Source organism: Electrona antarctica (assembly GCF_951216825.1).
Source record: "Electrona antarctica genome assembly, chromosome: 10".
NCBI lineage: Eukaryota > Metazoa > Chordata > Actinopteri > Myctophiformes > Myctophidae > Electrona > Electrona antarctica.
In genome coordinates this window covers 12,995,401-13,010,958 of record NC_136791.1, presented here as the reverse complement: position 1 = coordinate 13,010,958, position 15,558 = coordinate 12,995,401, and the positions used below count along the sequence as shown (strand labels likewise).

General features: G+C 38.9%; 1 protein-coding gene across 17 annotated transcripts in view; it reads left to right on the top strand.

The window, feature by feature from the left end:
• The window catches only part of dst (dystonin), a 155,304-nt gene that overhangs the window by 18,165 nt on the left and 121,581 nt on the right, over positions 1–15,558 (top strand). For 16 of the 17 annotated variants that reach the window (XM_079513097.1, XM_079513095.1, XM_079513098.1 and 13 more), the window contains 2 exons: positions 5,686–5,747; positions 12,816–12,905. In XM_079513097.1, the coding sequence (XP_079369223.1) occupies positions 5,686–5,747; positions 12,816–12,905 (152 nt within the window). Of the gene's footprint in view, positions 1–4,133; positions 4,226–5,685; positions 5,748–12,815; positions 12,906–15,558 lie in introns of all 17 variants that reach the window. The other variant, XM_079513087.1, reaches the window with a different exon arrangement.

Genomic DNA, 15,558 nt, shown 5'->3' with positions numbered 1-15,558 from the left:
TATATTTTGTGCATACAATACAGTCATACACTTCCCTCATGACACATAAAACACTAGGCCTCTTGTATTATCAGCCTATACATGTATTGTAAAAGTCGGCTAATTGTGTGTGTGTGTGTGTGTGCGTGCGTGCGTGCGTGTGTGTGTGTGTGTGCGTGTGCGTGTGCGCGCGCATTTCTTGCAAAATGAGTAGCGATTATGATCAATTGTGGTACACTCAATTATTATAGCCATACCTCATGATGCCTTTTGACTGTTTATATACGACACAATGAGGCAATTGGCTTATACTGTTGCAAGGCAATATGATGCATTATGCATGTGTACAGTGTTAATAAAGTATAATAGATTAGACAATAAGCATTATAGATTATTGGCTTCATAGAGCGTTACCCAAAGTTATTAACACCAGAACTATCTGGATTTTCTACATGATAGACTATTACAATGGTATTAAAGGTATTAAAGATGAATGCATTGTTGATTTTGGAATAATCTCTTTGAGAGCACAGAATCAATCAAGTTGGACTGCTGTAATCTAGAATAATAGATTTGCCTTTATTAAGACTTTATTTGCCATTTGCACAATTCATATGAAATCTTGGAGCACAGCTCCCAGGGTCAGCATTAAAAAAGGGAGAGACAGTGAGAAAAGAAACATAGAACATACAATCCTAGAATAAACAAGTGCTTCATAATCTACCTAAAAACTATGCATATTCAGTTCATCTATCATGATAGAGTAATGTGTGTCATGCTGTGTATGTGTGACATATATACAGTATGTGTCAGAACAAGGTTAAATTCTTGCAAGATGATCTGACAAGAAGTCATGTGACCAAAGGGCATGAAAGTCCAAGTGTTATCATGTATTGGTAATGTGATGAGCAAAAGCAATTACAATAAGGTGTTGAGCACTATCATATCAGCTGATAGTCATGTTTGATATGACATAATTTTATTGTTATATGGCTGTTAAGTGTTCTGTAAAGTGTCAGGAAAGGATATTGACAAACCTACTACCGATTTTAGTGCAATAACTCTCAGAAATAGTGTTTAATTAAGGTTTTTGCAGTTCATATATTTTAGTATCATGCAAATATGCCATGTGTAATGTAAACATCTGGTTATTGCCAACTTCTTGCAACCTCCTCAAGGGGGCACCATACTCTTAAGATCACCTTAATTAGTGGGGATTCTGGGGAAGTGTAGTCAAGGACGGTATCTCACAATTTGATGAAGTTACAGCTTGTGTTATTTCTCTTCATTTAACTGCACTGCACTATCAATCAATCCTGAGTCTTGATTTAACCCATTAAAACTGGGAAAGCATCTGTGTCTCTGAACCATTTAAACCACTAACCACCAGTGTGCTATCTCTATCTCACATTATTATCAGCAGTGTGCTATCTCTATCTCATTCAGCATCAGTGAGTTACTGCTGATCAGTGGTCGATGATAGAGGCTGTTTGAATTGACCTGGCCTGGGGTGTTTCCAGGAATACTCCTTCAGCCAATATATATTCTAACAAGTTCCTCAGGGCAGACGTATGTATTATGCAGTAAAGAAGCCTGGATATGGGCATTACAAGCTGAAATGACGTGTGTCGTGCTGTGATTCAGAGGAGATGATAGTGGTGTCTCAGCAGGGATGATGCATTGACAGAGTGAGACAGCATTACTGCGGCTGAGTCTACTATTACATCATACTCACTAAGCACTTTCACCCTGGTATCCCTAAAAAAAAAACTAAAAAAAAACATTAAGAAATAATTGAAAAATAGCCAATGCCAATCTATAAGCTCTCAACACGTTGCTGTGCAACACGTCACAAACTTGTGATCGGCTAGTTTAGAAATGGTTTGAATTAGAGCTTTAAACTGCAATAGCTTTTTGTGTGGATCTCATCCTGGTTTGAATCCTGGCCCGGGTACACAAATGAGTGCTAAATCGCACTAAAAGTTGTAAATTGTAATCATAGGGGTTAGGGGAATTAACTTATTTTCTTAAATATGCTTTTAAAAAGATGCTAACACCTTTGTCAAATGGTGCTATATTGAATAATTCGAGGCGTCTAAACTGTACTGAAGAACCTATAAAGAGCTCTTTGTATGACAGCAGGGCTCTATATAGTCCCCACAGGAAACCGCAGAGAAAAAGTCTTGATTCCACGGAGAACATTCCTAATTCAGTGGAGAACAATCCTTGATTCCGCGGCTTAGTTAATATTCCATGGACATTCACTTATTTAACCTAAAATGACCAGTTATCAAGCTATTTTTTTTAATAATAAGTAAAATCTTTCATGAAATAGATACAATTAATTGTAATTATGGATGAGTCATAATATTCAAATATTCCAATAATCGTTTTTGGGGATTGATTATTATTTTTATTCATGTTTTAATTATTTGTTTTGGTTGCAAAGGTTCAGGTTGTCATTCAAACCCTGCCCACAGTAACTACAGTTTAGACTAGAGGATACTTAATGTGGGTCGTGGGTGTAATATATATAGCACCTCAACCCTACCCTAGACCAGCTGAAGAACTGCTGAAGAACCACATCATTTGTTTGTGTGTATGACATTAAAGTTATGGATTGTAGCGCTGCTTTAAGCGGTTAATAGATCCAGTTCAGGATAAGAATCAGTTTATTGCTATACTGTACTTACAATAATACACTTGACTTAGTGCATTGCTCTCAAAAAGTAAAAGTTGTCTAATTGCTAATCACTAGTATATGATATAATTGTCTGTCCAACCTAGTTTTCAATCCTCAGCAGGTTTTAGCACATGCACTATTTTTAGATTCAAATGGAAGAATCTCTAGAGTATATAATAAGAGGACATTTGAGGTGCCCTGATTATGCTGGAATTGTCTGTGTGTTCACTGTGTTGTATGTTTTATGATCATTCAAGACACACATATGTTCAGGTAGAATGTCTGTCAGTGTGAGTGGTGCTTTTAGGATGTTTTCAGTGCAGTGTCCTGAGTTTGGAGGTCGGGTCTCATATTGCACTTTACAGCGCCACCAACATCTCAAATGCACATTTGTTCATCCGCTGATAACACTGTCTGCAAACAGACATTGTTGCATCTAAGTTGAACCTTAATCACTGAATCTTTTTCAAAGTAATGTTAGACATTTCCCACACTCTTCAACTGTATTAGGCTTAATTCTGTTGGAATTAGATTAGATATTATATATTTTAAGATTTAAAATGTATTAGAAATACTGTAGTAAATGTTAACCACTATCAACCTGCCATTCCTATTTTGGGCACGTAATTATGGGCAAAATGTTTCAAAAGGTGAGAAAATAGCTGATCTACAACTTAAGCTCACAATGTCTTGTGATGTGATCAGATGTGTCATGTTGTGAACTTGTAGATCAGCCTATTAGCTCAATTAGTCATGCAACAAATGACATGTTTTGCTTAAGTGATTCAATTAATATACAATACTGTTACCTCTAAAACAAACTAAGAGAACGAGAGCCTCCCCGGAGAAAAGACATTACTAAACCTGGTTGGCATTTTGCATGTTGCATCATGAAGCATGTTATTGTTTTGGTGGTGTTGATTGTACATTGTGATCAGGATTGGCAGCTACACAATAGAAGAGATGATGAACTCGTGCAGAATGTGTCTTTGGCCGAACATGTTCTGTTGATCAAGATGTAATTGATATTTCCGTTATCACATTTTTGATTTTGAAGAAATACCTGACCAGTTGCTGGTCTTCAGGTACCAGATCGACAAACATATCCTCTGCCAGAGAGACAAATGCAAATACAAAATATTATGATGGATTCAGAACATCCCTCGCTTCTATTCAGAGGAGGCGTTATATCGTTCTCTGGCCTTGGGGATAGGGGAAGCATTGCAGTGCCCTGAGGTAAACTTTGAACAGTGAGGAAAATGAAAATACTCAGTAACCACGGAAAACTTGACAAGACTCGTTCTGTGTGGTTCGGGAGAAAGGGAGTCACGGTTGTCGTAGTGGGCGGCAGGCAGGCATTGAAGCAGGCTGGCTGGCTGTCAGTTTCTGCCTCCTCAGTCAGTGCGGTACAGTGGCTTATCCACATGTCATCTCTCTGCCTGGACTACGACTTACCCGCTCTACCTCTCAGGAGCCCTCAGGAGCGAGTAACGGACATGTGGCAACTGATTAAGAACGAGATTGAGCACAGGGATCACCTGGTAACTCTGATGTGCTGCATGGGTCAGTATTTATCTTTCTGCAGAAGAGAGAAGTCATGGTCGTGCAGCTTGTGCTTTCTTACTTACTAGTATGCATGTCTGACAGAACCAAAAAGGAGTTGTTATGTGTTAAAGGGAATGGGGTTATCAGTTGTAGTATTTGTCTCCCGGTTCCAAAGTCTAAGTAAACGCTCATTCCGTTCCATGCTACCATAGTTGTTGTGTGATTACTGATTAGCAACGTTGCTAAACATGATCTTGAGAGCATGTTGTTATGGATGGGATTGACTTGTGCTTGAGGATATTCTCCTCGCGAAGCAGTGACTTCATTCAGATGTGCCATTCTCTGTCCCACCTGGGAACAGGGGAAAGAAGATCGACAGCTTTGAGATAACGAGTGCTAATACTTTGCTTATATCAAAAGCGTCTTATGTGAGAGATGCATGTAATATCAAGGTATAATTGTTTGTAACCATTCATATCCCAGGCTCATACGCGTCACCGGTTGCTCGGAAGCAGGCGGTCTGGTTGTCATGGATAGGAGAAACAAAAAAATACTGTGGTCAGCAGTATGCAGTAAAGAGCCCTTCCAACTTGACTTCATGGAAATAACGATCCATCTTTTCAATCACTGGCACTCAGTACAATTATAGATGCTTTTACTTTTAAATGACACACACTGAAACTATAACTCCTAGGAAACATAAAATGTTTTTATGGATGTCTGAGTGGATGATGGTTTCTCCAAACAGGAGCTGCAGTGTATGCTATGTGTCATCTGTTCTTTATATGAAGTACACATGAAGAGCTTCTTTGCTGAACATGTAAAAGACGGTTGAAAGGTTATGAAGCTGAAATGCAATTCATTCATTCAGGTGTTGGTCTGATGTCAACCTTATATTGTTGCTGTCGGGTGGCAACCTTGTAGCCTGGTTAATCACTCTCCCATGAAATCACTTTTTTTTTTAATATTTTAATTTTTATTCCACATCTTTGCAGTGACACATTGCATAATACATACATAGGTACATGGTACATACATATAATTACCAGTAGGTGCGTTTCATGGTAGTCATTGCATGTCTGTGGATTTTCTTCTCTTTTAAAAAAAAAAGAAAACCCCACCAGTATTCCCCCTACTCCCAAGTACCCCCCCCCCCCTCCCACCCATAGAAAGAAGATAGAGGGAAAAAGAGAAGAAGAATGACATGAAATCACCTTTAACCAGGATAGAACATCGTTTTTTAAAAACATTTTGTGGTGAAAATAGCCAATGTACAAGCTCACAACTCATCGCATTGCGACTCGTTGTGAGCTTGTAGATCTGCTATTTTCACTTCTCTTGTGCAACAAGTAGCACATTCATTTAAAATAAATAAACACAAGTTGCAATATGGGGTTACTGCCTGACATCAACGATATAATTTAACCCAACCACGTCTTTCATTAACAGTCCTGGTGCTTCTCTTCTTATTTTCTCAGATGAAAGAGACAGAGTTCAGAAAAAGACATTTACAAAATGGATAAACCAGCATCTAATGAAGGTAAGAACCTATTTATGACACTTCTCTAAATGAGGTTTGGATTTACTATAGGAAATATTAATGCTCTGTTTGTCATATAATATTTGTTGATATGGTAACTATGTTTTGACAGTACACACAGTGAAAGTTTAATGCATGATTTCAAGGTTGGCAATAAATAAATGAAGATCTAGTGACTAGTGAACAATTTTCATCTTAAATAAATAATCAATTTTAGAGCTGTTGCCAATGATGACAAAGCAGTTTGCTGGTTTAGACCCAGCATGTAAACAATCACAGATATCACTACAGGCTGTCAGAAGAGACAGAACACATTTAACACGATTTGCACTAATTCTCTCATACACTCTGCCAAGAACAGGTTGCTTTTAGTTGACGTAGGAATTTAAATCACTTACTGTAGCGATTCATCTGCCCAGGGAATTAGAGCAACACCATCACAGATACAAGTTCCTACCTGCACGTATCACTTCATTTGTCTGTGCATGAATCACACTTTACTTTCAAATGAGCTGTGTAATGAAGGTTACAGGCATGAGTGATAAATTATGAATCCGGATTATGTTATACATCTGCTCATTTCAGTCATGCAGCATGTAAATCTGTAATACTGTGATAGAATCCCACATTGCAATTCTTTCCCCTCTAAAGAACATCTACTTACTAATTTTAGTTAATCTCACTGCATTTTTCAACCTTTCGTTAAATAGTCATGTTAGTTATATTGAATAACATGTAAAAAATCACACCCGTGTGAACTGAGTGGTGTAAGGTCTTATATAGACTGATCAGCTGTGGTCTGACGTAATGTCTGACGTAATGAAATTACACCCGTGTGAACTGGGTGACCATAGCAACCGTGCTCATTTTTTGCGCACAGACTAACAAAGCCAGTTGTAGGAGTGGTTTACACCACTCAAAAATAGAATGTCATAAGCTGTTTAAAAAAAATCACACCCGTGTGAACTGAGTGGTGTAAGGTCTTATATAGACTGATCAGCTGTGGTCTGACGTAATGAAATCACACCCGTGTGAACTGGGTGACCATAGCAACCATGCTCATTTTTTGAGTGGTGTAAACCACTCCTACAACTGGCTTTTTTGTGCAGAAAAAATGAGCATGGTTGCTATGTTCACCCTGTTGTAATGACGTAATGAAATCACACCCGGGTGAACAGGGTGAACATAGCAACCATGCTCATTTTTTCTGCACAAACAAAGCCAGGTAATGAAATCACACCCGGGTGTGATTTCATTACGTCAAACATGATTTCATTACGTCAGACAGACCTTACACCACTCAGGGCCTGTACTCACGAGGACGTCGCGGGCTGTTCCCCGCCTAAGTTTTGTGAACGATATAAAGCTTTACTGCGTCTACATTGCGGTTATGTTAATTATGTACGGGTCTAGACGAGACCGGTAAACTGCTTCGTTTTCAAGATACAGCTGTAGTACATATATTGCCGGCCTGTAGATGGCCACCCAAAAATAAAGAAAAAGCTTATTCTAAGGCAATATGAAAGCATTTTATAAATTATACTATTGGTATTTCACACAGGTGTTGCCAAATAACTAATTATCTCAGATGCGCATATGACATAGGCTATCTAGGTCATATCAATTTAATCAGCAGAGGTTGCAGAGCAGTGATGCTTCTCACTCTGCACACACTGATTTACCAGCTAAAGTTGATGCCTACTTTAAAATCATAATATGACAAACCTTGGATTAATTCTTCTGAAAACGAGCAGCACGCACAAAGTAAGTGATTCACACATTCAGAGAGAGAGAGAGAGAGAGAGAGAGAGAGAGCGCGGGTGCGCTCTCTCTCTCTCTCGCTCTCTCTCTCTCTCTCTCTCTCTCTCTCTCTCTCTCAGATGATCATACAGCTCACAACGAGGAGCGGCATGGTACATTGTGAATTTATGAGTTTGACTTTGGAGATTGAATATATATTCGCTGGTGCGCAACACCTCTGAATGTCAGATAATTGCTCGTTTATAGATTGATTACACCTGCTGGCAGTGGCAGCACAGCTAATCATTGCACATAGGCTATAGCCTACAAAAGTATAAAAAAGAGCAATTGGAAACAGTGAAAACAGGCCGTTTATAGAGGAATATGGACAGTAAACAATGTGTTTATCCTACCTGTGGTCTCTCAATGCAAAGCCGTTTTGAAGTTACACAAAGAATGTTTAATTTCCACCCAAGAAGAGAAGCACTTTGATGAGGTCCATGCATGCTTTGCACTGTGCACTGCGCAGTCAGACCTGCCTGAGAGGAACGTGCGGTGGCTGTGCTGCCTATCTTGTATAGCCTATATACTAATCTATTCTACACTACACCATTTAATAGTAACAATAATGTAGAAGATCCGTTTTTTTTCTTGTCTTTCCGGATTGGTAATCACCATAATTTATATCTGTTCTCCAAAAATAGCTCCTCTACAAGCTCGTGCATGCGGGCTGCAGATCGGCTATTTTTGGAGAAGAGATTTATAGACATTATGTGCAAATATAAAATAGCTGTGATACTTATATGTAAGTGGTTATGGTGAAATAAACCATTAACACTAGTTAGTTTGGAGGGGGCGAGGGGACTATGACATCACCGTTTCAGCAAATTAGGCGGCATTCGCTGTACACACGGAGACGTGAAAGTCGCGTCTCCAAACTTTCCCACTCTGGAAGGTAGTTTCAAAATTTGCCGTTAAAGTCCCCCAAAACGCCGTCTCCGTGTGACAAAAAGGGCAGATCGGCTAATTACTTGCCCGAGAAACACCGAAATCGTCCTCGTGAGTACAGGCCCTCAGTTCACACGGGTGTGATTTTTTTGGTACGGACAGACACGTAAACTAACAAAGCCAGTTGTAGGACAGACACGTAAATGGACAGACACGTAAACTAACAAAGCCAGTTGTAGGAGTGGTTTACACCACTCAATAATAACTTTAGTTATTTTAATTTGAATTCAAGGAAAATAAAATAAATTCTATGTATTAATACAAGGTTGTTCTTGCAGTGAAAGCTGAGTTTGCATGCGTTTCAGCTTTAGCAGAAGGTTGCCCATCAAAAAACGATAACAGAGATAATGTCAATTGTTCACTTAACATTCATGTTAAGTGTTATTATTATTATTATTTACGTCTAATATGTGGGTCACCCAATTTCAGAATGTCAAATCAATCAGTACCACAGCAGAGTGAAAGCCACTTTCAGCCCATCTTATCATAGTGTCTGGGTCAACAGAGCATGTCCTAACGGACACAGAGGTGCTGAGTAATAGTGGTGAGAAATATTTGGCTGACCCAATACGTTGCGATGGCTGCGGGTCTATTTTGGTTCCACAGCTGTGCCTGTTAGCTAGGATTATAGCACTGAGAGCCCTGTGGAAAAGCAGGTCAGTAGGCAGCAGAGGTGCACAGTAACTAAGTATGCTTACAGTACTTGAGTACTGTACCTAAGTACATTTTTGGATCATTTGGTTGTGGTTGTTGTTTGCAATTGCAAGCACATGACTTTCACTTATATTGCATATTGCAATAGAAATATGTATATGTTTTGACTCCACTACATTTCTAGGAAGGTGCTCTGGGGACATACACAAAATATATTATGAATTAACCATTTAAGCAGAAAATAGAAAAATAGCCAGCCGCGTTGTGAGCTTATAGATCTGCTATGTTCACTATTTTAGAACATTTCGGAACATTTCTGATTATGACAATATGACTATGTTCTAAATTTCACTACAGCAATGCAAAATGTACTTCGTATTTTGAACTTTTGAATACTTGAGTATTTACTTGAGTATATACTTTGTCAGCCACTGGTCGGCGGCAGGGCGTGTTTAGAGGCAGGACAGGAAGGAGAAAGGCCTTCTGGGAGGATGGAGCCTAAAGGTCTATTCATACTCCAGTTTTCAGTGAAGAGGTGGCCACCTCTAGGTGGTTAGTAAAAACAGAGAGGTGTGTTTGGGTGAGCGGTAAAGCGCTTACCACCACGCCGTGACATCATGTTGTTGTTTCCGGTGGACACCTTATCAGCTAAAACTGGAGTACCGGTATGAATAGGCCTTCAGACTAGAGGTGTTAAGAGCCTGTCTGAAGTGCTTAGAGATAAGGTGTCACTAACCATATGCTCACAATATTTTTCAACGTGAATTATGCTTATGAATATATAAGAACACTCGCCCCAAAACACGCTCGCCGCAGGTCAAATCCGGCAACCTCTGAACAGTCGCCACCAGGTATTCCCAAACGTAATCTAACAGTAAAACTATGCCTAAAACTAAACTTTTTCCTAAACGAAACATCAGTAAAACTTTGCCTAACCCTAATATATTCCTAATATATAACCTTAAAATAAATACAAGAACCACTGGGGGCGAGCGGTCCGTGAAAACAAATTGGGACGAGTGTGTTTTGGGCAAGCCTTCCAGTTACCTACTTTATGCATTGTCGTTTAAGCCTTACAATTTAAGGAAGTGGGGAGTTGTTGGAAAAGGCATTAATGTATGTGGAGCTAGAGCAGCGACAGACATCACCACCCCAACCAGCTTCCCACACAAACTCTGTTTTTATTATAGCCCCTAGCCAAGTTGGTACTGGGCCGGAACTTTACCCCAGATGTTTTAACTCTTATTTTTGCCGTCATGGTTGTACGACCAACCATGGTCGACCAGACTGTTAAAGACTGTTCAATTTAATACTTTAATTTTGGGTGAAATTTGTAATCTGCATACTCTTACAATTCAAACCAGTAAAGTCCTCAGTGTTACGGGTCCATTTGGTTCTGTACGCTTTCAGAGTTAAATTAACACAGGATTCTACTGCATTGTATCTGTTGCCCATTTTTCACCAGCACCATTATAAATAAATAGATAGGCCTTTATTGATCCTGCAAGTTATCGGTTGTCATAGCATGAGTAGCTAGATAGAATAGAATGTGTTCCCTCTGTCTTTACATGCATGTTATAACAGATGACGGGTCCCAGCCTTTCAGGTTTTCTGAAACAGGTTGGGCATAGCCTGAAACTTCAACACAAGCTGACTGAATGGGGTTATCTGTGTGTGTGTGCCTGTCTGTCCATCCTGACCATGACAGAGGGAAGCAACTTGAAATGCTAAAGGTTGAGTTATGAATCTGCTAGGAGAGGGGTTGGGGCAAAATAGTTTATTACGACTTGAAACTGAATCAGCTGTACAACCTTTTAGCGTTTAATACACCTTGTTACGCCCTTAGGCCCAAACCGCACCAACGATTCACTATGCAATTCCTTGTAACCAAATGTTTGCGAGTAGTTGCATGAAACCATTAACCCTATCCCCAATGGCAGTAAGGCAAGGAGTTGTATTGGTGTGACATGTCCTTAAAACTGTTTTGTTGCAAGGAGTTGCATTGGTCTAGGGGTAAAAGAGTGCAACATGACAATGGTTTGATGATCACAAAGTTAGATTTATTGCTATGCCTGTAACATTTATTGCTATGACACAGGGATGGGGCTGTAGCTTTAGTTCCCCCCATATTTAGTTATGTGGGAGTGAACTGCCATGCCAACTTGACCTCATGGAAAATAGACAATCTACTGTACAAGTGAGCGTATAGATCTTTTTTCATACATCTTTTTGCTTTTTAATATGTGCTATTAATCAGGTGTAACTCTGCCCTTGGTTTCCTGTCTCTGCAGCCTGCACTATATCCTACCTGAGCTGAAGCATAAAAATGACAAACAAATCATAAAAAAATATACAATTTATAAGACTAGGTGTGTAAACAACCTTAGTACCTTGAAAACTCAGCAGTACTTCTGAGTGAGGTCTTGGTTGGTGGCTGTGTTTTCATTTTATGAATTTCACAGACCCACACTGACCGTCACAGTAGTCTGGTTCAGTTCGCCCCGAGCAAGACACTCAACCACTTACACCCTAGTGCCCCTATTCTGGGGCTAACATTCTGCAGAAATTGCAGATCTACAAGCTCACAACGTGACACAGCTTGTCGTGTTGTGAGCTTGTAGATCATTTTGGCTAAGAGATTTGGTGTAGAGGCAAATACTAGCAGAGCTAGAGCCTACACAGAGGTATGTAGGGTTTTGGGCTTTTAGCCCACTGCTCCCCCATGTTCTCACTCTGAGCAAGCCACCCCTGCCTGGTTCCCCACTGGGCAGGGGTCAGGGGTCATCGCCATGCTGGCTTGTTGGTGGACATTGGTGGACATTTTTGTCAAAATATTTATTTTGCCACGGACATACAAAATTAGTGGACAATAATATTACCAGAAACACACAGAGTGAATGACCTGAATGACCCTGAATGACCATAACATGTCTGTACCAAATGAACCTGTAAGGGTCCATTTGGTTTCATTTGAACACTCGTAGAGTTAAGGGGGTCTTTGCACATACAACATTTGAGAACCACTTCTAATATGAGATATAGTGTCGTAATAAGTGTCATACATATTCTGAAGAAAACCTGGAGACTTGACATTCTGTAAAATCTGTCTTATGATCAAAATAAGAACATTATAATGGTGTGTAAAAAAGAAAATCTAACATTTTCCACGGACAAGACCAAGTCAAATCCTTCCATGTAATATAGCATAACGGTGATGACATCATCAGAATACAAAGTAATAAAATAAGTAAGCAGCACATGTGCAACATTATTTTACTATTTTGATGACATTGGTACTAGACATTAGGCAGAATTTCCAGGTCTATAAGGCTCACAATTAGAGCCATGTCGCATTGCTAGGCAGTGGTTAAATAAGATTTTGTTTAGTTCATGTGTGTATTTTATATGTACTTGTTTGCATGTTCATTATATTGCAAGTTTTGTTCATAATATAGTGATTTTTATGTAATTACAATGTACAATCTATCAAAAAGTTATTTGCATTAATTTGTATTTTATATTTTGTTTGCTTATTTGTGAAGATTTGTAATTTTTTCAAGTAACCTTTGACAAAACATGATCGCGGTCTAGGACTCTCCAAAATGGGGATCAGCAGCAGATTGGATGGGCTCTCATCATGTGTTCTGTACTCTGTTTCATCCTTAGGTGCGAAAGCATATAAATGACCTGTATGAAGATTTACGAGATGGACATAACTTGATCTCATTGCTGGAGGTCTTGTCTGGGGACTCACTGGTGAGTTGAGATGCTAATTTAGATTCTATGTAATTTCCCATTGCCTGATTTAACCAACTAAGCCCTATTTTATACTTGGGCTATTCGCACATCTATTCGCGATCTACAAGCTGTGTCGCAACGATGCAACACAGTGTGAACTTGTATATCTCCTTTTTTACATGAAGTTTGACCACTCATGCTGATAAAAAAATACTGACACCAGGGTTAATGTCGACATTTAGATTTCTCTTAAAAGGTAAAAATAAACATAATAGCAATTTGTACTTAGATCATAGCTCTACAGAGCAACAGCATGCATCTATTCAATTAGTGACTCACGCCACCTTTTAAGACACCATAGAGGGTTCTGGGAAGGATGTTCAGATGGATCCAATCTGTCATACAGTATGCATAATTAATATTCTCCCTATACTGCCGCTCCATTTAAAGGGGAGAAGGGAGACATGGATTTAAACATCTTGAATGTGACTCAGACGTGATTGGCTGGCATTTTACACCTCTGCTGGGAAGAGAATATTGCACTTTTAAATCGCCTTTGTGATTTGAGACGTTAACATTTATTTTTGTTTAGCCGTTTTTTTTAACCACCATTTTTTCTAATGCTTTTTATTGTGATACTAAGTAACATTACAAAAGAAGGTTTATTATTATGGTCACTTTGTCTTGGCATTTATCCAGCCAGGATGGCATCAAGTTTTATCGGTATCGGTCATTATAATTGATTGATTGATTGAATAGTCAGAAATGTAAACAGCAGAGAAGGTACAGTCAGAAAGGCTAAAAAGATAACGCAAAAAAAGTCGTGGGAACTGGGTAGGACTCTAGCCTCGGTCCCAGGCTTACTTATCTGCGAAAAGAAAAGCCTGGTCACAACGTAAGGCAGAGAAGCTATCGGTATCCTCCGGAACATCTGTCAGATGTATTTCCCCCGGATACGATATGTTCCCGACCAATCACAACACTTGTTTCATTCGTGGAGAATGTAAACTGATTTGTAAAGCATCAACGTCATTTCCTTGGGCGATACTTCCGCTAAAATCCTGCAACTTCCGCCCAAACAAATAGATATAGATAGATAGATAGATAGTAAATAGATAGTCTTTACAGCCTAGGTCTTGCCCAGGGTGGTAGGACTCTCACTTTCGCTGAGTGCTGGTGATCATTTCTACAAAAATTAACACCTACAATTAAATTCCCAACCAAATTTAACTGGCTAACCACCAGTTTATTTATCTCTAACTATTCAGGAAAACTTTTGAAACAAGGAAAAGGATTCCCAAATGCTCTATTCATGCTAGAAGACTGCATGACAATTGACAATGCTGTTAATATACTCTCATCACTGAGATTAGATTGGCAGTTTACATTCATGTAGATAGACATTCAGCTAGATTAGTGTACAATTCTATTATTGTCATCATTATTATAATATCGTGTCGCTAGCTGGGTGACCTATTTGTCTCCAAGAAGTTGATTTGTGCCATTAATTGAGCAGTAGTTGATTGACAGAACCGTTCATGACAGATCTCTGCTATTTAGCTCATCATGAGACATGTCTATCTAATGTTCTTTTAAATTAATACAGTTACATTATAGTATGTTCTATGAACATAATGATGACCCAAATCTAACTTTTATTTTGCTGGTTATACTGTATAATTGTTTCTGGGACAAACAAATATGTTAATTAATAAGTATAAATTACATGACGTATGTGTGACATAAATACTTTGGTCTAAAGTAGGGGTGTCAAACTAGCTTCAGACGATTAGTGTATTAAAGAAGAAAATGATTCACGGCCATTTATTTCTAACTCTACAACCACTGATCTCAGCTTGTTCTCTCACAGCTGTCTCTTTAGCCTTTAACTGTAACTAATGATTAAAGTAATGCCTGTTAAGCAGTAATGTTGTCGTTATAACAGAGATTGTCTCAGAATAAAAGGTTGAAAAAGAATGAAGGCAATTACGCGCATGAAATCGACTGTAGCCCAATCAATCACGTGACCCAAAATGAGTCTAAAGGAAGACAGTGTCAATGGTGTTATATCGGTAGTGTATACACAGTGCTATTTCTGACCTTTGTTAGTTAGAGTAGTTTAATAGTCTCCATAGAGACATTTGTCCTGGACCATCAAGAGTTGCTGTCAGTATACCATTCAGTCTTGCTACATTAAACAACACGCAGGGTACTGCAGACACAAATCTTATTTACACCATGCAAACACATAACTAATCTATTACAAATGCAATTACAATTACAATCATTTAGCAGACGCTCTTATCCAGAGCGACTTACATGTTTTTATTGAACTACAGTGAAACAACAATACTACAATAAATGATTACCTACAGTTTATACCAAACAAAGTAAGAAGCATTTCACAAGTTGTCTGAAATGGCCACATTGATACAAAACATCCTGTTATTCAGTAACCTGATCAACAATGGGACCAAGGAAAAATGTATCTGTTAAGTTTACAGGTTGTCGTGACAGTCTGTAGCTTCATACCGATTGCTTCAGCTCCTAGACTTTATGAAAATGTGGTTAATGTCAGCCACACTATTTTGAGTCTGTATAACCCAGTTGTCCTGCAGACGCAGGTGGTGGAGTATGAATAGATACCCATTAGTTTACCTCCTCTGTTGAT